General features: G+C 41.7%; 1 protein-coding gene across 1 annotated transcript; it reads right to left on the bottom strand.

The window, feature by feature from the left end:
* Nucleotides 1-283: 283 nt before the first annotated feature.
* On the bottom strand, nt 284-23549 carry LOC110981347 (alanine aminotransferase 1-like). The gene is made up of 13 exons (XM_022238859.2): nt 22897-23549; nt 21572-21661; nt 16044-16152; nt 12251-12384; nt 11627-11740; nt 10376-10505; nt 10185-10264; nt 9330-9463; nt 8434-8542; nt 7388-7453; nt 6322-6477; nt 5514-5626; nt 284-4327 (listed from the first exon to the last, which is right to left on the bottom strand). The coding sequence occupies exons 1-13, from the start codon at nt 23164-23166 to the stop codon at nt 4228-4230; spliced, it is 1605 nt and encodes a 534-aa protein (XP_022094551.1). The 5' UTR covers nt 23167-23549; the 3' UTR covers nt 284-4227.
* Between the last annotated feature and the right edge of the window lie 57 nt (nt 23550-23606).

Below are 23606 nucleotides of genomic sequence, written 5' to 3'. Positions count from 1 at the left end.
TATAGTTTTAGCAGTCACCTGTAGGGAAAACACGAAGTGTGACGTCAAAAGAGCAGACCCGTTTAGAACAGACTGGGTGCGTTCGAGCAATACTCCTGAGCGCTTGAACGGGCTGGAATAGAGCTCGCGGGTAAGCTGACGGGGCCGGGGGAGTATGTTGTATACTCCTGCACCATAATGCGCACGCATCCTACTCGGTTGACGGGAGTAACCGCACGAACGCACCCTTGCTCCCCTAGAGACAAAAGAATCTTGCAACGAAAATTTGAGGCAACATACCATGTCATTTCTAGACTCAAAGGAATTTATTAGTATCTCATTTAAACACTGGTAAAGTACACGCATGTATATGTGTTGTACGTGTGTATATATTACATCAATAGTACAAGCAAGCCAGAGGAAATGTGAATTAAATAACATTAACAATGTCATTTATGCCCCAGTCCATTCGTTTATCAATAAATACTGGCATCGATCGACGATTCATTCAAAAATACACTCGGGAGCAAAGAGAATGTCTGTTAGACTGAAAGTAGGCTAAATGAAACAGTTTCCGTGGTTTCCGTCAAGAACAATAATCCTGCACGATTACTGATTGAATTTTGTGGACACAAATTTGATTTTAATACCCGTTGATGATGTATTTCTGGTTTCCACAGCGGAAGACAAAATTCAGTTCATTTTGCGCTGTAATTACAATGTTGATTTAATTATATTTAATCCTCAAAATGTCATTACCCTCCAGTTCAAACAACAGGTGTAGTGTTGAGTGGATCAGTTCTCCAGGTTTTCACCAGGTACTTTGAAAAACTCATTAGTGGGGAGATATTAAACGTTTGCCACCTTAGCCAGGATTGACCCGTAGATTTCCAGGACGGGTACAATACACATATCAAAGGATTGCTTAATCAAATCAAAGCGGAATATCAATGGTTCAATGAATTCTCATGGTATTGGATTCATGAGTCTGCAGTTGAGCACCGTTTCAACATAGTTACACTAATTGCATTGAATGTCGTTTAGGAAGCGAGAGGCCATTTCAGAAAGTTCACAATAATGGAAAAATGTTTACCTCGTGACAATCATTCAGAGTGATGTTGTCATGAAAAGAACACACTCGAAGTGACCATGAAATGGAAATATTTTACTAAATTGTACTAAAACCCTTGAAATTGAATCTCCGAGTTTCAATTAACCTGATTAAAAAAATTCTTGTTTTTCAATTTTGGAGCTTTTTTGGTTTTAAGCTAATGCAAATTTGCATATTCATGAGCAAACTATGATGTCATCCAATAAACCGAGCCTCAATGTTGCACTGATTTGTGCAGAGAAAATTTCTAGATTCTTTTAAACACTGTTATCGTAGATTTCATTTCCTTTGGCAATTTACTGTTGTACAAGTGTGTGGCAAGCAAGCAACCTTTTCACAGAAATGTTTTCAGATAGCAAATTTGGAGTTCACAATTTGAACACGAAAACATGCAACCTGAACGATGTCTTCCTTGATTTACGTCAAAAGAAAAGTGCCCTCACTTATCCAGAAATGCTTGGTCAATTTCGAATGTTTAAACAGTGCACTTTTCAGTTCATATAACTCCAAAAAAAGTCAAACAATCTTCATACATTTAAGAAAAGTACAGAGATATACAAAAAGTGATTCTAAGAAAAATTTATTTCATGGATCCTTAACCCTAACCGCCCAAGGGTTGCTGGACCTAACCTTCCCCAATCACTCTAACTTCAACACCTTGGAAAAACACTCTTACCTCAAAGTTCCCAATCCCACAGACTTCAACAGTACTTCTGTTGCAAGAGTACCTAATCCCACAAATTCCAACAGGTCTTTACCTGTGTGATTTTGTTTGATTGGGTACAGCAGGCCCACTGCACAGTACAAAGAGTATGGACAGGCAGTACCTATTCAAACAAACTCACACACCATCATGCTGCATATCCATCCCCAACTGCTGGGATAAAGTGAGAGGGCCACAGTACCCATTCAGTCAAAATTCAACAGGGTATGTGCAGGCCCACAGAACCCATTCACACCAAATGAAACACCAGATACAAAGCTACCAGTGCCCAATGCCACAAACTCACACACTTTACTGGCGTTGAATTCTGTGTGGTTAGGGAAGGTTAGGGTTAAGCTGGCTTACTTACATGTACTCGTAGAGTGGCTTGAAACCTAAGAGGCCAACCACTGTTACTGCGACACGCACACTGGACTCCATGAACAATGGAAAATACAAGTGCCCCCCAAAAAAAGGCTACTTGATGTGCCCAGTAGTCCTACATACCACTGTGTTCACTGTAGTGCACGTTGACATAAAACAGAGATTGTCGTATGCCGTAAGTGGAGGAAAAGCTGCATATGCATGTTATATTTGATCACAGGTATAAAGTGACAGGCAAAATCTTCCAGTTGTGGATGATAATTTCTCTGGAAGATTCAAAACGAAAGTTACATGAAACTGCCTTCTTGAAACGGAGATAACTGTACTCATTCTTATTGTGGACCTCACGCTGGACCAAGAGAGGGCGCTATTTCCTTAGCAACGGAGGCTCCTTTGGTACTAACTGTGGCCGTTTTCCCAATACTCAACTTAGTCTCCGTCTCAGGCTTCATTCCCAAAACCAATCCCCGATTGTGGGCCTGAAGCGTTTAAATTACATTGGATTACTCTAATTTTCGGCTCTCTTACATCTTATTTGATGTTCTGTGGCACTATTACAGCTTCAAAGTCAGGTAGTAAAAAACAGTTGAAGCCTGAGACGGAGCTGAAGTTGGGTATTGGAAAACGGCCAGTGCATCCCACGTTCACAAACAACTCGGAAACGCAAGTGTTGCAGTCGCATCACTACCAACTATATGAATACTCCTGACCAATGCAGCTCTCTTCAAATGATGAGGGAGTGCTTCTGCTCGAGGCAGAGAGCAGTGTATACACAGACGACTCCCATTCAATCCAACCAATGCACGGGGGGGGTAAACACCGAGTCTCAGATACGTCATCAGTACACGGGGGCTATCCAACGTCAAGAGGGATCGAATACAGTCTCCACTTTGAATGCTTGTCAGGTTTGACCCCACACTGAATACAATGACTGTGGCGGTATTTGTTACCCACAATGCACTGCTTTTCCCTCACAATATTTCAAAATAGAGATCAGTCGCCTCGGCAGCTGCAAAGAGTAGAGCCGACCCGAAGGGCGTCCCCGTTGATACAAGTCTTTTTGGATGTGGATGCACAGCAACTGATGAGTGAACTTTGAATTTTTGTCCAAACCCAAAAATAATGTATCAGTTTTCTTCCATCATCTTATACTTTCTAAAATACTTACAGCACGATCAAATATTTCTCTAAGAAAAGAGTAAAATCCATGGGGCTAAAATAACATTTAAAAGTAAAAACAGCTCTTTTCAAATTAAAACCCACATCAAGACGCTCACATAAAACTCTTTTTAAGATCAAATCTGACAGCAGGACATGTTATGTTATAAACAGAAAACAGTGACGGAAATATACAACAGTTCTCAACTTTCTTTCAAGATGTCACTGTCCACTTTTTTCCCCCAAAATTCTCTGCATGAAAATAAGATAGAGGCAAAAAGCGAAAAAAATGGTGTTAAAGTTTCAAAATAGTTTAAAACTGCATTCCACTTATGACGGCGATTCAATTTCAGAACTTTCAGAAAAATAAAAAGGCACAAGAAATGCGGTACTTCGTGTATTGGTTTGGCAGTGCACAGGACTTTTCCCAGGCTCATGAACAAGTTAACAAGCAGATTACATGTCTCCATGGTGGGGAATCCATATGTAGGAGGGGTCAAAACCACCATTTCTTTACGGGGTGGGGAGAAAGGGGAGGGGCATTGAATGACCTCCCCCTCCCCACACTTGCTGATCCATTTTTTTAATGAATCCACACAAAACTAGGTCATGTGACAATAGGTAGCTATGATGAACATTGCTTCTTTGATGACTAGGATGACGTGCGTTTTCACAAGGTACCCCTTCATCTAAAGGGAGTTTGATGTAAATATGAACAAAATGGCTGGAAAATTTACAGAAACAGATTACAGGGGTCAATCCTAGTGGACAAAGGGGTAGTCGGTAACACACAAGGCATGTACGACTTGCTCAATGATGATTACAAGCAGCACTGGCCAATAAATATTGCAATACCAACTTGGTGGCGGTGAAGAGGCAAGCAAAGCCGGCATCAATCTTCGTCTTTGTAGCGAGCCATGAAACTGGAATGGAACTTCTTGAATCTTTCCATCACGTCCTTGAACTTCTCCACCGACGGCAAGATGGTCATCCTGGAAAACGCACAATTCAGGAATAGAGGTTACGTGTTAACGCGTCCTCAGAGGGCAAGAGCTTTGGTCCCAATGGGAGGGGCTCAAATAAACCTTTTGGTCATTTGTTGTAATTAATTGAAAAACACAAAACCAGCTGCGGAAACATCAGGGAGAAACCAGCAGCGTATAACCTCTACACCCAGTTCTGGAAAACAAAACAAGACTGGGGCCTCTTTTAACACCAGCATTTTCACAAGGGACCTTCCTGAATTTTCAGTCAAAAAATCCTCAACTATGCAAGAAACCAAAGGCGCATTCTTCAAACTTTGAACCGGTGCCACGTCCCATGTAGTGCATGACTATCCAGGCTCTATGTTCCTGAATCCCGCAAATTCTACTAAAACCTGGTGGATTTTGAAAGATCTAGAAGAGTCCAGTAAGCCCTTACTAAGAACTATAGGGGTGTGAGTGGCCACATAAAATCAAAGCTGAAAACAGCCAGCAAAAAGCTGAAATGTAAAAAGTTCCCATACTTTTCTACAGACCAGGAGTACAAAAACGCTGAAATTCAGGGCCAAAATATATTTTAAAAAAAATTAGCTAAAACGCTGCATTCTCACAACCCTAGAAGTAACAATTACTGCAACAAAAAATGTCTGTTTGCATCAGAGGCAGGTGGCTATTTTATGCAAACTCAGTTTGCTAGACATGCTGGACCTGGTACTGTGGAATGTCGCTATACCGAACACCGCCATACCGAACTTTCGGCTGTACTGAACATCGTCCTTGGCTCCCAATACTTCGTGCACAAAATCAACCGAGATTCGCCACGGCATGCATCAGAGATCTATCCTGAGTGGTAGCTACACGACTTTTAGGATAAACTAAATATCAATTTGTAACTCAAGATTTCATAAAAAACAAAAATAGTTAACAGATACATTTCTAGAAACCTCAAAGGTGAATGCAGCGGCAAAACATCACGAAAACACTGAATCATAGTATCACAAGAGGGTGCACTTCAGTTAGACAAGAGAGGGCGCTGTTCAACATGGCAACGAAACATTCGGCAGTTAATTTCGCTTTACCAAACGACCACTGTATCGAACATTTAACACGGACCCCGTCGTGTTCATTATAGCAGCACTCAGCTGTACAGCACGAATATTCTTGGCAGGTTTTGCCTGGAAAAGTCGTAACCTACCTGAAATGATAGGTGCCAGGCCTTTGTCCGAAGCCGGATCCTGGAACAACGCATATACCAGCCTCCTCTAGTAGGTGTTCGGCATAGAAGGCATCAGGTACCTTGCCAGCCTCCTAGAGGGGAAACATGGCAGGGAAAAAGACAACCCACTGTTATAAAAGTTGTCTTCACACTTTGAGAGGATTGACAAACAGAAAAGAATTTACTTGGGAAGACAACTTGTGCTGCACACGGGCCAAGCACCGGGGGTTGCTGAAGACACGTACTGGCTGCATCAAGAAAACCCGATCCAATTTTCATAGAGTTACTTGACAGCTGAATTTGTATGCTAACAGACCCTCTGCCTCCTTCACAGAAACCATTCAGTACAGCAAAAGCAAGCTTCAACCCAGAGGAAATGTTGCTTTAACAAGAGATGCAAGAACAGCAAGTACCTGGCACATGCAAACACCAGAACATCAATGCTACGAAATGATGCTTGGAATTACGATCTTTTGCTATTAAGTACAGTTAGTTCAACTTGAAATTGGCCTGTAACTTCCGCAAGCAGCAAGTCAGAAGGCACAATCTGAGGTAAGCAAGCAATCCACACAGAGTGGGACGAAGAGGGTAACAGTGTCTCTAGCAACGGAGGCTCTATTGGTGACAACTGCACTTTGGTGGTTCAAACCAGACTAACAAATGCACGAGACGCGGCTACATCGCCGCCAATAAAGCGGACACTCCCAACCGACATGGCTCTTTTCAACCGTTAAAGGGCGGGTGCTTTTGCTCAAGGCAGATTACATCAGCCCTGACAGATACTGACCTTGGCCTTATTGATGGCATTCTGAGGCATGTCTATCCTGGGGAAAGAATACATGGCTCCCATGACTGGGTTACAGGTGACCCCCTCGACTGAGTTGAACGCCTCAGCTACAATCCTGGCTTTCTCTGCTAATGCCGACAGCACTTGGGCCTTCTCCTGCAAACCACATACAGAACTGGTAGGTCGCTAAGTCAAACAAATCTCCTAAAATTTTACAGCGAAACAAACAACTCCCCGTTTATTAAACATAGCAAGAATTCCAGTAAAGATTACAGCAATTTACTACCCTTGCCCACAATCGGCAGTGCCACTGTTCCAGCAGTCAGTCACAATTAATCCCAGATGTTGGATATTTCACAAATGTGATTATAATTCTGAGCAACAGGCCAAAAAAATACAAAAGCGTCAGAACTGCATCATAAAGTATCTGACGACAAAAAAATGAGAATTCATCTTTACCTTTGGTTATTATTTAATTTTACCTGCTGGAACATTGAGTGCCAAGTAAACTATTCTGCTTTACTGAGAGAAACTTTCACTTTGCAAAAACTGAATGAGAAAAACCACAGGCCATTCATGCCCTAGAAAGGCCATATTTCACAGAGCATTGTGGGCAACGGTCAACTAATTCTATTTGCCGGCTACACTGAGCGCGGAAAACTTGAACTGTTCCCGGTGTTTTTCTGGGTAGACCTGGTAGTGTCATGTTTTTCTGTGTTTCAGTGTGAATAAAGCAAGATGGTGGTGGTGTGATTTTTGTGTGAAGCATGGAATGCCCCAATCTATCAAATGTTACCTGCAGTCGTCCACTGACATTTGATCAATCATGGCAAGTCAGCCTTGTTTGTTGAAAAAGATGGTCTCTCTGTGGCAACCTTTTGCCAGTGCAACCTTTTGCCAGTGCAACCTTTTGCCAGTGCAACCTTTGGCCAGTGCAACCTTTGGCCAGTGCAATGTACCAGTACTGTGAATCATCTGAATTAGAAGCCGTGCACAGTGAACCTCAAAACTCTTGTGGTCACTAGACAGTAATCCCGTCAATGTTGCCAAGCAGGACTCTACTCACCTTGGAGAATGTTGCATACGACGGCTCACCCTCCTTTGGTGGGTTCACGACAACATCCATTACAGCCTACAGAGACAAACAGAGAGAAAGAATCATTCAACATTCTCCAAACAGACAAAGGTCCTCTCATCTCTGAAACACATTGTACCATGGGGTCGGTCATACACCTGATCTCTGACATTTTCTTCACGCTTAGATAAATCCAGTATGGCTATCCCATGCAGGCAAATGCAGGGTGTAAATGCAGGGTGGACTAGCTTCGCCATGTTTTACGTTGACTACAGAGGACACAACACAAAGGAAAGAAAGGATGCTGCCCTGTCCTCAGTAGACAGTCTACTGTCCTCAGTGGGAAGTACCTGTGGCTAGTTAACAGGAGAGTGCTGTTCACACCTCAGGGGAGTTCGAAAGCAATACTGTCACAATACATTCACAGCAAAGATTGCTCAGGTTGAAATTTATTTAAATTTTGCAAAATCGAAGCTCCAAATCTAATGTTGCAATGTCACATTCATGAATTCCCTTCGTATAAACCGCCCTTCATATTGCAGGAACCGTCACAATGCTGTCTCTTCTGTGATGTAGTGTACAGTCTAAGTTGAACAGTTATTCTTGGAGATGTGAAGCAAAGATTACAAAAACTAAAAAGGTTTTCGAGTGAGGACAGAATGGGGGACACCTCTATCAATCACTCCGTGGTACTATTCATCATATGCACAAATGTCCGTCTTACTTGGTTTTGGCTGACAGTATTATAGAGGCTTTGCATGGCAGCCATCTTGCAGGGCAGTTTTTTTTTCACAGGCAAATTTCTTTTGTACATACCCTGTGGAACAAAACAACTGGCCAGCAAGATATGAGGGAAAAGGCTGCAGTGATATCCACAGGTTCACAGGCTGTGACCGACCATAGTCGCGTATTTGGACGTGATCTCAGTCTGGTCCGATCAGGTTTGAATGCTATACATGCAAACAAAATTTAAATTTATAAAGCATGACTTGGGTGCTTCTGGGAAGTGGGCTGATGGTAATGAGCAGACTGGTTACCTGTCCAGAGACGGTGGGACAAAGTTTGGCCGAGATGAGTTTGAACAATTGTGTCTTGACTTCTGGATCCAGATTCAGCAGCTCACAGTAACCGCCTCTCAGACCGCACCTGTGGGACAAATTGACAGGAAAAGCTAGTGTCAAATATGAGGCGAAAGGGGTGCAGAAATGGATCAGATCAGATGAAATCTAAAGTAAAATTCTAATGCTCCGGGTAATTCCACAGTGCTGGACTTTTGAGGATTTAAGGAGAGTTAGGTCATGTCCAAATCAAGTGGCTATGGCTAGGTGTAACACATGTTAATAGGACGTGGCTGCAGCTGATACCCAAAGGGCTCCATGGGTGCACTTGTTATCCCTAGTCACAGCTTCAACTCTTGGATGCAGCCCTAATGATGTTCTGAGTTTTGCATCAGATAGATACAACATTTGAAATTAAAAACCGTCCTCCTTTGGAGGACTATATTGGAAGAAATTACGAGATTCAAGAAATAACTGAGGAATTTAACTGCAGTTGCTTGCCTAAAGTGATGAATTTTAAACTGAATCGTAGTAACACACTCCAGGCATTTGCTTCGTAATTTACAGTATCCTATGACACCATGTGTTGGTGGATTTTGTTGGAATTGGATATTCTACCATGACTGCTTGAAGCTTGGGCAGTTTAAACCGAAACCCAGTAATGCCATCACAGATCCTATGACACCTTGTGTTGGATTTTGTTGGAATTGGATATTCCACCATGACTGCTTAAAGCTTGGGCAGTTTAAACCGAAACCCAGTAATGCCATCACAGATCCTATGACACCTTGTGTTGGATTTTGTTGGAATTGGGATGTAAAATAGCATAAAAACCTGGCACCAGCCAATCTTGCTGGTCAGCCAAGGTTACTTACTCCCCCATGTAACCCTTGGACGTGGAGTGGAACGACGCCAGCTCTTGGTTAGAGTACTTATCTCCTAGCTCTGTTAGGACCTTCTTGAAGGAATGGAAGTGACTTCCCTTAGCGTACACATTGTCTTGATATACCTGCATGAGGGTGCGTGGGAGGGACAAAGCTATGGTTAAAATTTAAAACTCATAATAAGTTGCTTAATTACACATCTAAAATCCTGCCTTTTCTGAAATGCCCCTTTGTGCTGCCCTTTACTCTATGTGTGTCTTGTGCTAGGTCTGTGTATGCTGAAAGTCAGGTTTTTTTCGGTCCTTTGTTTTTGCCCAGAAAATTTGCATTTTCAAACTGCATACAAAATGCATATTCAAGAGTTCTGACGGAGATCAACCTTTTCAAACAGCACAAACGATTTCTTGTTTTTGCCTGGCCTTTGAAAAGGTCTCGACCAACAGCACTATTCATTGAGTCATACGCACATTAACGTTAATTGAAAAATTACCCAACCATGTCTTGTAGCACTTAGGCAAATGGCTGCTGCTTGTAATGAATGCCAATGACATAATTTAACACAGGGAGATAACACATCAGAGTGCATCCACACAGACTCCTTTGGCCTGGTGCAAGTCGGCCATACTGAATTGAAAGAGAAGTTTCATTAAGCACCGTCGATATATACGATATGGGTTTGATATCGATATCGCCGATGTTAGTTACAGTCCAACCTTGATAAATTGGCCCACTGCGACATCACTTTAGTTCGTGCAACCAGTTAGTGCAACCATAACAGATAGAGTACTGATCGACTGTTTAACTTTTTAAAAAAATACTTCAAAGATCTCAAAGTTTGACACGTACTTCATCAGCTACAATGAGCAGTCCCTCTCTGTGGGCAAACTTGATGACATCTTCAATGTTGCTTCTGCTGAGAACTTGGCCTGCAAATGATAACATTGCCTTCATGAAACTGACATTTCTGCAACAACCTTGCGACAGAAAAAGAGCAGTTTTCAAATTTACTGATGTTTGGTACAGAAACTGTGCCCTACCTGTTGGATTGCCGGGGTTTATGACGACAATGCAGCGTGGAGAACAGTGTGTCCGAGACTCGTCTATCGCCCTCTGTAGTTCATTTATGTCCAGCCCCCAGCCCTTAGCCTCGTCCAAGTAATAGTTTATCTGGTGTAAGGAACGTCATCATAGAGCACTGATTACTTTCCCCATCAAAAAATGTTTCCTTTTTATGGACACTGGACATGTGTTTTAAGTCTTCTCATATGCATGAGTGTGGCACGCAATGCTCTAGAGGTACATAGAATTGTTTTATAATAAACTTTAACTAAGAAAATACACACTTTGTGGTATTTATTGAACAGGTGTGTGCATTTTTTTAGATGACAATGCATACAGGAATTGACAGTGAAATAAGTTTTGTGCAAAACCGTAAAATATTACAATTCGAGGGCAAGTGACTGACCAATAAGTATAAAAGGACGCCCTTTCACTCTAGAATAACTGACCATATGGATAACAGTGGTAGATGTGGTACAGATCAAGTTCAGCCTCGTGCTTTGTTGACATGTTGAAACTTGACTCACATACAAACTTTCAATATAAACAGTGCAAAAGAATTCATAACAGGATCAGTTTGACCCAGTGGCATCACAACAAATATCAGACAGCTCTGTCTTCGTGTGCACGGGCAGAGACTCACGTGAATATAGAAATCAAATAAACATAGGTCTTAAAGTGCCACTTTGTTGACAAGTATTGTACCCACTGAACGGAGAGCTATTCAAGCCACTTGTTCTTAACATCCTGTTTCTGGGTTTTGACTGTTGCTGATCCTGGAATCCTGCCCAACCCATGGAACGAGAACGACACCGATGGCCTCTCCTGTGCATCCTGGACAGTAATTCCTTTCGAGGGATAAGGCCATCATTTGTTGGTATGAAGGCCAGCGAGTCAATACGAATGCTTCAGAGACGCACAAGCTGTTGGACCTGCTTCAGGACAATGACATTCTGCTTGGCTGACGCAACACGCACATTCACACAAGACACGCATGGCAGGGAATATGCACGACTAATCTTTAACATACTGGCACTCAAACCCACACCGCTGTCAAGCACGTCACAGCAATGGCAGTCATGCATCGGTGCAGACTTCACTGAGGGGACAATTGTGCAAGGAGCAAAAAAATTCAAACTCACACCACGGCCCCTTTAAACCTTACAAACCAACCCATGAACTGCTGTAAGAGTGTCGTGTCAAAGGTCAAGGGTCAATTTCTGTCTTACCTGTACAGCATCTACTTCGGCTAACGTTGCCGAGTAGAGGGGATACTGTGGTATAGGGATCATCACTCCGCTCCTCTCCTTTCCCTTGCCGGACACTAACATCTTCAGCACACACTGCGTAGCAAAGACAACCGGCAGAACCTCAGGGGGGTTTTCTATCATTTTCCGTGTACCTCAACCCTCCCACCCCTGGGTTTCTATCAATGTTGAAACCAACAGTGCGACAGAAGTTGAGTATGAAATCTGCCAACAGAATCGAACAGCTTGAGACTAGACAATTTTGGTTTCTCGCTGCTGCCTACAAAATCCAACAGACTTTGCCAGCTGTTAGATATTTGATGGATGAAGGCTCAAGAACAAAAGATATGTTTGGGGACTGGCGAAGTGGTCAGGGGTTTTAGACATATTCAGATATCACCATTAAAATATAAAAACGGACACCGTAGTTTGCATCAGATCTCATCGAGATACGTTGTCAGGTTGAAAAAATCAGTCTTTGCCTTATGCCGTAAGCCTTTGTACAGGTGACAATATTCCTGGAGGCAAACTACAAGAAATCATAACTTGTTCAAGGCAAAGCACATCTTGTTGAAGTTGGATAATCATATGCTCTCCTAATCTCACCCTGATTCCTTCGCTCGCCCCGGCTGACAAGATGATGTCATTGGGGTTGCTGGGGATACCGCCGTCTCGCCTCTGGATGTAGTCGGCAGCGTCTTGTCTTATGACGTCCAGACCGGGGCTTTCGCTGTACGAGCCTAAGTGAGCAACACAGCATGAACAGTTTCAACGCATCCCCTGGGGATGGAGGCACAGGGACTGCCACATGACCTTTTTATGAGTGTGACGGAAGAAAATAAGTTGGCCCGAGGGGGAGGATTTTAATTGACATGAGAACCAACCAGCCTCAGTCTTCATCATACATACACTATGACTACATGTACACGCAAGCACCCTACCTCAAAGAAGCAGGCAAGCCAACTAATATTGAAAAACAAATATGTGCAAGAGTGCCGAGTGTAACAATCGGCACGTTGGCTGCCAAACAGTTTTTGGTGGGAGGTGGTTGGAAACAAATGCTTGGAATACAGGGAAGCTATGTGCTTGGGGTTTTGATTGAAGAATCTCAGATCCGTGCACTTCTTTCTTGTTCTTTTGCTAGTTCACTGAGCAAAGTCAGAGGTATGGGTATATTTCCCTTCTCCCGTCTTGATATAATTTGTTTGCCATTTCTGCATAATTTGTACATGCATTTGTATGTCCACTCAATCTTTGCAATATGAAGTGGTTTAAAATTCTCTTCAAAATTTTGAGTACTTCTTTGCAGACTAATACATGGACATGTGAATGTCCCTAAACCTCCCCCAGCCTTCAAAATCCATCCGGAGTCCAGAGGTCTGGTAGGAATTTGTGAGATTAAGGAAATTCAACCCAACCATCTGCAGACCTTGATACTCGTTGAAAGTACAAATAATGCTCGGCTGGTTTTCTGCAAAGCAGAGGGATTCTGGGAGGGGATTCAGGGAAAGTGTCCCACAAAAATTACCCAGGTAACACTGGCTGGGTTAAAAGCATCTTAAACTGCTGAATGGTCTCTGACGAGCAGGTTTGTGGAAATGGGCCCAGATTAAAACGGGCACAATTTGCAACCAGGGGCCCTTGGTGTCTTACATTTAATACTGCTCCTGCACTATCCTATCAATCGTTTCAACAGTCAAGTTTGCTCTGTGCTTTATGTTAAGGGCAGCTTTTATACAGAAACTTCAAGAGCAATGTACAACCATGTATCATATTTGCACTAATGACAACAATTCATGATAAAACAAACATTCCAATACCCAGGTACTCCCAGGTGCAGACATTTAACCCCGCGATAAATGTAACCCTTTGCGTTCTTTGGACCTCTCCTCCAAGACAGAATATTGATGGAAATGAACTGATTTATGCTACCACGGTAACACAAGTGTACATCGAGCCATGTTTGTACCAGTTCGGGTGATAACACTTTTCAAGTAGGTGATAAAATGTCACGGGCACAGGAATTAACTTGTTAAAGTCACCTGATGCCTAGCCAACTTAGAAATACCATTTTAAAAATAAGGTTTATGACATCTCATAACTTGTCTCAGTGTATGAACTTTGGTTTATAACCCATATCTCCCGGTAACATTAACACCACGCACAGATCAAACTGCCTTGTGTGTAAACTGAAGATATGAGTCAACTCAAATCAGAGAAAAAAATCTCACTTTGGAATCTCAGGAGTTCCAGTCCACAAAGTTTAAACAGTAGCCAAAGTTGTAGCTACAGAAAAAAAAACGTGCTTCCAGTTTCCCAACCAACCCTAGTTTACGGCACAACCCCGATTTTTTAGGGAATGTTAGGATAAGTAAATTTAAAAAATTTTAGAATAAGAAAAAACACAATTATCCTTTCTGTCAATTATCTTTTTTACATTTGCTTTTTTTTAGCATTCTTTGCAAGTTCCCTTTGCAGTTAGACACTTCGATATGGGTAATGAAAACGCATGCATAATAATGCTCAATAGAATGAAGCAATGATGTCCTGGTTCCCGCCGCGCCAAGAAAATACCAAAGAAAACACAATCAAAATGCGGCAACCAGTCTCCGCATCCCAATTAGTAGGGTTATTAATTTACACCGCACACGCTCCACGCTGCTCAGTAGTGGCAGGTCAAAAAAACTATTGGAGAGAGATGATTTCTGCAAGATAATTCACAGAACTAGATCTTTCTCTCTTGCCTGGATGTACTGTATATTTACCCTGATGTACCGTGATGCATATTTTGTGTTCAAATACTTTCTGAGTTTAAATACTTCAAGCAAGACGATGTTCGTCACCCTTCGTACAGCTACCTCAGCACACTTACCACTTGATTTAAGAACATCGTTCGCCTTTCCCATTGCGACTAGCGTTTTGCATATTGGTGTGTACTGTCCATTATTTTAACGGGATTACCAAATGCAAATATCTTTACATTAACTCTAACACTCCTCAGTCCTCCAACAGGTGAAGGATTGAGGAGGGTTAGGGTTAATGAATAAAGGCGAGCCGTATCATTTTTGTGGATTTTTTTCTAACGGCTTTCGAAGGGTACATGGAAAAAGTCCAAGCTGAAATTCACGCGTAATTGACTATCCCAATAAATCAACATAAAAAATCAAGTCCCCCCCCAATTTCCGACCGACCAACTTAATTTTTGAAAGGTATGTATGAATCAGAGGCAGGGCTTCTTCGTGTTTCCTTTGATGCACAGTTTGCGGACACTTTACCCCAGTAGCACACTTCTACATACAATTTGTTTTCTCGCCAATCTGTCAAGATTATAGCCCATAAGCCCAAAGTTTTTATTCACCATATGGTGATAATGGCATCTAACAGCTGGAACTATGAATCTCTGTTTACTGACGGCAAAAAATGATGAGACCAATCTTGCACACCATATGGATCAGGATCAGAACCTGCTGGATCTGATGGGAGGGTTGGGTAGAATTGAATATCTACATGTGGATATGGGAGTTTCCTCCCATTCAAAACCCCAACATATCCCTTTTCTTATTTCCTTTCATTCACAGCCGAGACAGGTGCAAAAATACTGCCAAAGCCATGGTGACTAAAGATACATGTACCTAGTAATGTACACGTACCACTGATTACATACTGGGCGACGATGACATCCAATCATGAGATAGTTGTATGAAAATTATTTCCTTCATTGCTTCTGTTTTTCTTTTTTTTTTGAGGTCGAAACCATTTGGGCATTCAACGGTACTATTTCACACTAGCTACACGTAGATCATGAAATGATCGTCTCCAGCAGCATGCATGGTCTGCACGGTATGGACAGCTGTTCATCTATCGTAATGCCAAGCACTCTGTGTACAATGCTCAGATTTTGGTTCATACGCCCAGTCCCCAATGCATTTGTTTACATCCCATGCACCTGTCACTGACGCCCTGGCTAACGAGTTCACAGTGTGGAGTTGCGCCCAACCTCGTGTCACATCTCTGTCTTTACCTGCAGCCGTTGTTTAATCTAGTGCAATCTACACTCACTGCCGTTGAACTAGCCATTTTGGGGGGGGGGTGATTTGGTCTAATTTTTCAAAAATTCCTGGATGAAATATGACAAAATCGTTCTGGTTGGCAGGTCTACAAGTTCCGAGTGATTTTTACATGTATGCAGAAACAAACAGCGCCCATCTTGCAATTTGCAGGCTGAGCTGTAAATGTGAAATTGCATGGACATTACATCACATCAGCAAACATTAGTATGAAGCACAACAGAACATAAAAGTAGAGACAACAATGTATTGTTTAAGTTCAGTTTTCTCACTGAGGCGAACTACACGTATCTTTCCCCCAGCCAGTAAATGCCTGTCAAACCTTCTCCTACCTATGCTCCCGCCTTTACATGCGTTGAGGATTCTCTTGGCTCGGTGTTTAGCATCTTCGGGGAAGCTAGGGTCTTCGAGTAGTTTGGGATATGTACACAGGGCAACCACCTGAGACAAAGTTGATCAAAATCTAAACATCAGGACAAAACTTGAGTAATTTTAGCTTCCCTAAATTCAAATAAACAGGGGTGTTAAACAATTAAACCAAACACATTGAATTACTTTCCATTACATATGGAAACATAAAAGTAACAACCTGAGCTTGTCGCTGGGTATTTGTGCCATGCAGAAATCCTACTATAAACAAAACCCAATCCAAATTTTAGTGCCATTCATACATAACTGCCAACGTGTGCACAAGCACATGTGCCTATAGATTTCCTTGACCATTTTTTTGACCTACCTATATATAGTGGTGCGTCACTGTCCACCAAGCTTACTGCCCACTCATTCATACATGTACTTTTGGCCTTCACAGACCAAAGTAAAAAAATAATACAAGTTTCCCAGGAATGTCAAGGTTGACCACGCACTAAAAGGTCTGCTCGCTTGCCCGGTGAAGCTGAAGCCATTCCTGGAAGCCAGATCCGGAGTTTTATTTCAATTTCTCCATCTAACAAAGGCAGTTTCTCAAAAGCTGCTCCTTTTTCATAATGCCTTTACAAAGCACACACTGAATACCGGATTCCAGCACTCAAGAAGAACCAACCACTATGCCTTCGACTATGCCCGCTACAAAGTGGTTTTTTGGGTGCTTACATGTACAATGGGTGACTGCTGCATCAATTTTTGAAAGAAAAAAATGCTACAATTATTCTGGATCTCCGTACATGTACCTTTAGTAATGCCAACTCACAGGAAAGAAAAAAAAAAAAAAGAGAAAATACAGTGCTTACACATGTACATGTACATGTATATTGCTCCGATGGAGGCTGGCCAGTGGGCTTCAACCTTTATTAAAAATTGGAGTTGCTTTCAGCTTCATACAAATTTAATGCATCACTGGCTCCGAGCCCTTACAAAACAATAGTCAAGAACTAAAAATAAATGAAGTAAATGAGCCGTGGCAACACAGACTTTAGAGTGAATCAATGGATGGATTTTACAAGCTGCATCTTGCCCCGACCTCCTTTACGGAAGAGGGCAAGACCTTTACAGAACTGGAAATTGTGAGCATAGGATAAGCCTTGCAGGTTACACTGAGAGAAACCCAACATTATTTTGCAAATAATGTACAATGCCTGTGGGTCCATCCACTTCTAATTTGTAACTAAAGAGGGAATTCATGAGGCCATTTGCCCTACAACATTGCCAGCAAATGCTAAATTTCACCTGCAAATGTACACGTACTTCAAGAGAAATGACTGCTCAACAGACGAGTGAATCATCTTCTGACAGGCTTGTCCAGGCGACAAGCACGTCAGCCAGCTTCATCAACGGTGCACTTTTAACGTATTCATTACAAGTGCGCTATTGCATGCACCAGCAAGTGGCTGAGATGCCCATGACCAAAAAGCCAAGTTTTAAATGCAGGAGAATTTGACGAAATTTTTCTTTTACACTATGCTGTGTGTGGCACTAAACATTCCAAAACTGTTTCCTTATTTAAAGCAGATTTGAAATATCAATTATCAGTTGGTTTTGGTATCAACTGGTACTTTCTAAAAGGGTGATGACTTTATTCAGGTTTAGAGGCAGAAAGATATTGCTGGTAGGTGAACGGAAACCGTTACAAACCGGAAGACGTAAATGACTGGTTGATGACAGTGCATCAGCAGTACTCGTCACGCTTGACTGATTAGGTAATGGGCATATACCACGGATGACTTACAGCAGAGTGCTACCCCCTTCCTGAACTGTAGTCTCAAAAAAAAAAAAAAAAGGCACATAATGAACCCCCATAAAGAATATGTACAGGTATACTACGTGTGCATGTGCCTTGCATCTTGCATGAACACTGCAGCAGCCTGTACATGTGCAGCGGATGTGTTTTATGTATAGTGAACAGGTACGTGTACATGTACATGCATTACAGGTGCTGAAGCACAGCTGAGTGACGTGAGCAGTTGTGTTTTATTTTTGTGTTGTTTTTTTCAACAGTTTAACGGATGCAGGCATTGGGATATCGCGATAGTCGACACTGTATGTACCCAGGCACAAGACAGCTGTGTGGGAATTATCAATGGAAATAACCAACAGAAGATTAGCTGATTGGGTCGGCACACCTCCACATATTTTTGCATAAATGATAAAATTCAATGTGGCGGCTTTTTTTTTGCATAAATTATGTTCACAACTGTGAAACTATATTCAGTTCATTTCAACCAGCAAAGAAGATGGTTTGAAAAACAAAGAAGAAAAAATGTAGGAGAGAATAAATGTACAAAACTTTTACTGAAGCAGAATGAAAAAAGGCGCGGGGAGTAGGAATTACCGTACAAGGAAAGTTACACATTGCTACAGACACGTACACAGAGGTGGATGCCTTCTGATTCAAGATTCATCACGCTGTGGGCCAAATACAACGTAAGCCATAGACAGCAGATCTATTCTCATGAATCACATGGGATCATCTCGCACTGCGACATTACACATCTATAGTGCAGGACAGGAAATATTCATTGGGTGGTCATCAAGTCCTGTGAGTGGGTATTTGCATGAGATGCAAGGACGTTCGATACCCAGTGATACACGTACATATACATTACCAACCGCCAATACATGTACATAGATGCACCTGTACATGCCGAAGGGTTTTGTAATGAAGTCTAAAATCTTCTCTGAAATATTCCCCTTGCCGGTTCTTCCCTAGGAAGAGTCTTAAATCCTTTCCAAACCGCCAAAGGACAGAAACGGTTACTTTGGAAAGGCACCATGAATAACGACCGCTCCGTTCAGCAATCCTTGATTCTCTGATATCCCACAAAATAGGGAGGGCTAGGGTTGAAAGAAAATTGTTTGCTAAATAACTGCACCCCCCATGGACAATGGGCAAGGTTGGTAATGCGGGAAAACTTGTCTAAAACCATATCTTGACAACTGATGTTAAAGGCATTTTCTGCCCTGATAAACACGCCAGTTGGGTTTTCCTTCACACGAATCTGCCTTGAAGTTTAGAGTTGGGCACTGAGGGAAGTCACAAGGAAGTGGGTGTTGAAATTGAAGTTGTATGTGACAATTTGAGATGATAGTCTGATGCAAAGATGAAGGCCTAACGGAGGAAACTCCACATGACTCGGACTACTTACGTGTACATGCTCCAAAATCCAACACCATATTTTGCACAATTTGGAAAGATTCAGTTTTACAATGCAGGGCCAAAATGCCACAACTTTACGGGGGAACTGAGGCCCCAAATTTTACTTCTAAAAGTACAAAGTACATGTACAAATACGTGGCGCCGGTTTGCTCTGTTGTGTTTTGGATTTTTGTCTCATTGTAATGAATAGGGTGTCACTGATGAGTTTTCCAGAAAGCACCTACTGGAATGTCAAAATGTTGGACTCATTTCAACAAAGTCTTTTGCACAGATATTTTCATTAATCTCCAGAGTACTTCAATTTCATCTCAAACTGTTTGAGTATGTAACATCAGAAGTTCAAAATGCATCCAGAAACTTTGGTTCTCTGTTTCTAAAGAGTCTTTATCAGGATTACCATTTTGTCATGTGGTTTTTTCACCAATGACCTGGATTTTTTCCAAAAAATGATTTCAGCCTCAACTGAAAACAGAGGGCACTGAGAACATTCAGCTTTTGAAGAATCAATGTTTGTATATGTAGAGGGCAAAAGCTGTCGTGTCTTCAAAGGTAGTTGCAATGAACAAAACCTCCAAAATGCACCTTCGTGCCTCAGTCTCAGCATTTTACTGCCTTTTGAGACATTTATGCTGAGTATTTCCATATTCATGAGCATACATGTATGTGATGTCATCTCAGGAAGAAGCTACAATGCTACATTGGTTTTTATTGTTTGTGTGCATAAAAATAAGCAAGCATCGATCCCTTTCTCCGAAATGTTTGCGGTAAGTAAATGCCGGGCTCACAATTTGAACAGTCAGCCTATGCAACGAACTATGTCTTCCCTAGATGTCTTCACGGCAACAGCGCCCTCAGTTTTCCAGGAATGCATGGACAATTTTTATTGTTTAAACATGCATTTAACCAAACGGGAACAAAAGAGTTTTCATAAAAAGAAGAACACAAAGTTGAAGAAAAATTGTTTACGAAAAAATCACTGCAGCTACACTTTAAATAAAGCTGCGTAAATTTGAAAATTTGAACCTTCCGCTAGATTTTCGTCAGCCAGATTTTGGGAAAAACATGGCTTTGGTGAAAAAAAAGAGAGGGTTCTATTCAAAGATTTGGTTATAAATACCAAATTCCCACAAAATGCAGTTCAATGCATGCATGTTTTTGTGGTCTACCTCACTAAGGTTGTGGACAGGGGTCCATCCACTAGTCAGAGGAAGCAACGAGTCCAACTGATGTTCAGACCCAATTAGTGATTTATTCCCTTAGTCCCTGTGAATCACAGGCCAGAAAAAATGTCTTTAAACAGAAACTGGAAGGAAAGAAATTTCTTTTTTCTTTAAGCTTAAAGTAGCACCTTGAAACATGCTTAAAATTGGAATGCCATTTTGTGACCATTTCATGAAGATTTTTCCCCATTTATTCATAGTTTTTCACCTCTGAACATTCCATTTCAAAAATAAAAATTCAAATATTTGCTACATTGATTGAATCTATCTGAAATTTGGCACGGCCCTACACTAGATAGAAACTGTCTGAAAATGGCCAATTTTAAAAACAGCAAGCAGCTTGTCGTGACTCGGCTCATCACAGCAGGAAGTTTGACAAACACGTATTTGTTAAACCATTTCCAACTAACATCTGCTACATACCAGTTATTCCTTAAAACCGTTTTCCAATTACATTACAGAAAGAAATCATCTATTGATTAAGAAAGGGCCTTTTTTAACCTCAGTTTGGGAAGCCTGGACATGTTTGTGTGTTACAGACAAATTGTTTAGTACTGAACAGGGGGTCCTGTTACTGAATAACACACAGGTAATATATTACAATTACACTGAACGTTAATTATGTTGCCAACCTGCCAAAGCCCCAGAACTTTATCTTGTCTCAGTTAATCTAACTGCCTTTGCCCTAGATGATACCTGTTACGGTCTACCACTCGCACCGTGTGACTGTGAACAGCAGTTGGCTGTCTGGTGTATATAACAACCAAAATGTGGCTAAAAAAAACTGTGAATAGGCAGGAATATTTATCACTTGCAATTGTTTAATTTTTCAAACTTTTTCTTTTCTTTCTTAATTAAGTATTCAGTAAAACGACTATTCAACTGACAAAGAGTTCAGGAAAATACATACAAGTAATCACGCATGACACTTGACGGGACACGGGCAAAATAAAGATGGGATAAATGCTGGTCCAATGTGTTCCTAGCTCTATGATCCAACAGAGACCATGACGGGGGTGGGGTGGGGTGGGAGGGGGAAGACACGTACCTGTCGGAGAAAGGTCAAAGGTTGCTGGCCCATGGCATGTGCATCCCCAATGTTGCATTTGACGATGTCATTGAAAGGCTTGGCAATACCCTGTCGCCAGTGTAAAAAAAAGATGTTGTATTTACATAAAACGTTTCATTCTCAGTGTCTTTAGGGTATCTTCTACAATCTAACACATCTCTATTTGACACTTCTTAACCCTAATCCTACAGCTCAAAGCAACAAACTGTAACATCAGGAGGATCAAGAGATGGACAGGTGGAAACACACACATCCAGTGCACAGTACAATACCATAAAATCCACCATACAATGACATCTTTTATTCTATTCTATTATGTCTATTGAATAATGCAAGTTCTGATGGATTCAAGAGTATTTTGGAAAAAATTTTACTGCACACATTACTTTGACTATTTTTTGGGAAAGAGAGGGAAGGCATATGGGCGTGAATCTCCATATTTCCTGACAGTGAATACACTGGCCATTTTTCCAAAAATCCCCCAAGTGGGATTAGCTATTTCATAATATCCTCTGTAGGCTCTCCGTACCAGGATGATGCAAACAAGGTTTATCGTTTTCTCTGAAGGCCAGGAGCAGATATTAGCATGGCTAGGCCAAGGGCCGGGCATGTAAGGTCATCCTCCATGGTTGGGCCCACTTTAACTATCAAATGACAATTTACACAGAAAAGTGGAAAGAGTTCAAAATGCGGATGCCACTTGACACATCCCATGCATAAACCCATTGAGATTGGTCTGACAAACTTTAAGTGTTTTCTCAGTACACGACTTGGTATTTTCCGTCCTAAATTGAATTTTCTGGACATGTTTTTGCTTTCTGATGGCTACTGTCAGTATAGGAAATAATTACTGGTGTCTGTAGGGCCAATATGAATCTCTTTAATACATGCAGATGACAAAAAATTGAAAAACAATTAAAAAATAGTTGACAAATTTTATCAGCCTCTCTACCTGTGCACAAATCCTATATGAGACAGGTCTGAAAAATTCTAAGAGTAAGACTAAGACTTACTAGTAATACTATTTTGTAAGTAAAAGCTTCAATATTTTCACTCCCAAATTCATAGAAATTTGACTGTAAATGTGTTGTCACTTCAAAACAATTAGTGATGTCATTATAAGCAACTTTTCCCATTTGGGGAATAGGGCCTGGCTCTTCTAGTTCTACGATTTGCAAATGAGCTAGCTATGAACCCTTGCCCTGCTTGTCTGACAATGACCTGAGTAACTTGAACCATAGTACAACCATCAATACAGTGACAAACTCCAATCATGGAGGAAGGCAATAGACCGAGACACATGCCTGTTGTAGTTCCTTCTCCAACTCGTTGGCCCTTGCAACGATCGGCCCTCTCACAGCGTACTCCATCACCTTAATGTGGGGATTCATGGTGTCCATAGTTAACACTTTGGTTCTTCGGGGCTGTGCGCCCTGCGTGTCTCCCGCCATCATCTTTGCGCCGAGAAACGGCCTGATGCCGGCGGATCTCGATCTGGAAGTCCGGGATGCTCTCACTAGTTGAACCAATGATGTAACCAGCCGGCCGGCCGAATTGTGAATGGCGCCCTGCATTACTGCGGTGCTGGGTTGGCGCGGATTCTATCGGGATGCAGTACAGGCGCCCGTCAACGCGCGACCAGTTCACAGAAAAACCACGTTGATACTACGTGATGCTTACGGATCGATTAGCGGTTAGGGTTCACCGCACACGCGCAGATTGCACAGCAAAACTTATCCCACACTTTCACCACCCCTGCATTTGCACCCAAATTACGTCACAAATTGAAGGTGATTCCTGGTCAATATTTGGCCTATCGAAGCTATGATATCTTAGCTAATATCTGGCATGCTCTAAGAGCTAATTTTAAAGTCACAAACGTAATAAAAGGCAACAAACTTCACCGCTATCTCCAAGGACCACCAAAGTTGTTGAATCAGCTGTGGCTTTGAGGACGTTCCACTTTTAACAGGTGCGATAATGCAATGAAGATACAGCAAAAAAATCATTTTAA

Source organism: Acanthaster planci, linkage group LG06 (genome assembly GCF_054643075.1).
Source record: "Acanthaster planci isolate LZ-2023a linkage group LG06, COTS_SCS, whole genome shotgun sequence".
In the NCBI taxonomy this organism is placed as follows: Eukaryota; Metazoa; Echinodermata; class Asteroidea; order Valvatida; family Acanthasteridae; genus Acanthaster; species Acanthaster planci.
This window is presented reverse-complemented; position numbering and strand designations above follow the sequence as displayed.

Bases quoted from the DNA above. Each gene is read 5' to 3' on its own strand.
- LOC110981347 (XM_022238859.2), bottom strand. From the start codon at position 23,166: ATGCAGGGCGCCATTCACAATTCGGCCGGCCGGCTGGTTACATCATTG. The intron at 16,153-21,571 runs GTACGTGTCTTC...ACTTTGTCTCAG, and splicing joins CTTTGACCTTTCTCCGACAG to GTGGTTGCCCTGTGTACATA. The intron at 6,478-7,387 runs GTGAGTAGAGTC...TGTGGTTTGCAG, and splicing joins CGTATGCAACATTCTCCAAG to GAGAAGGCCCAAGTGCTGTC.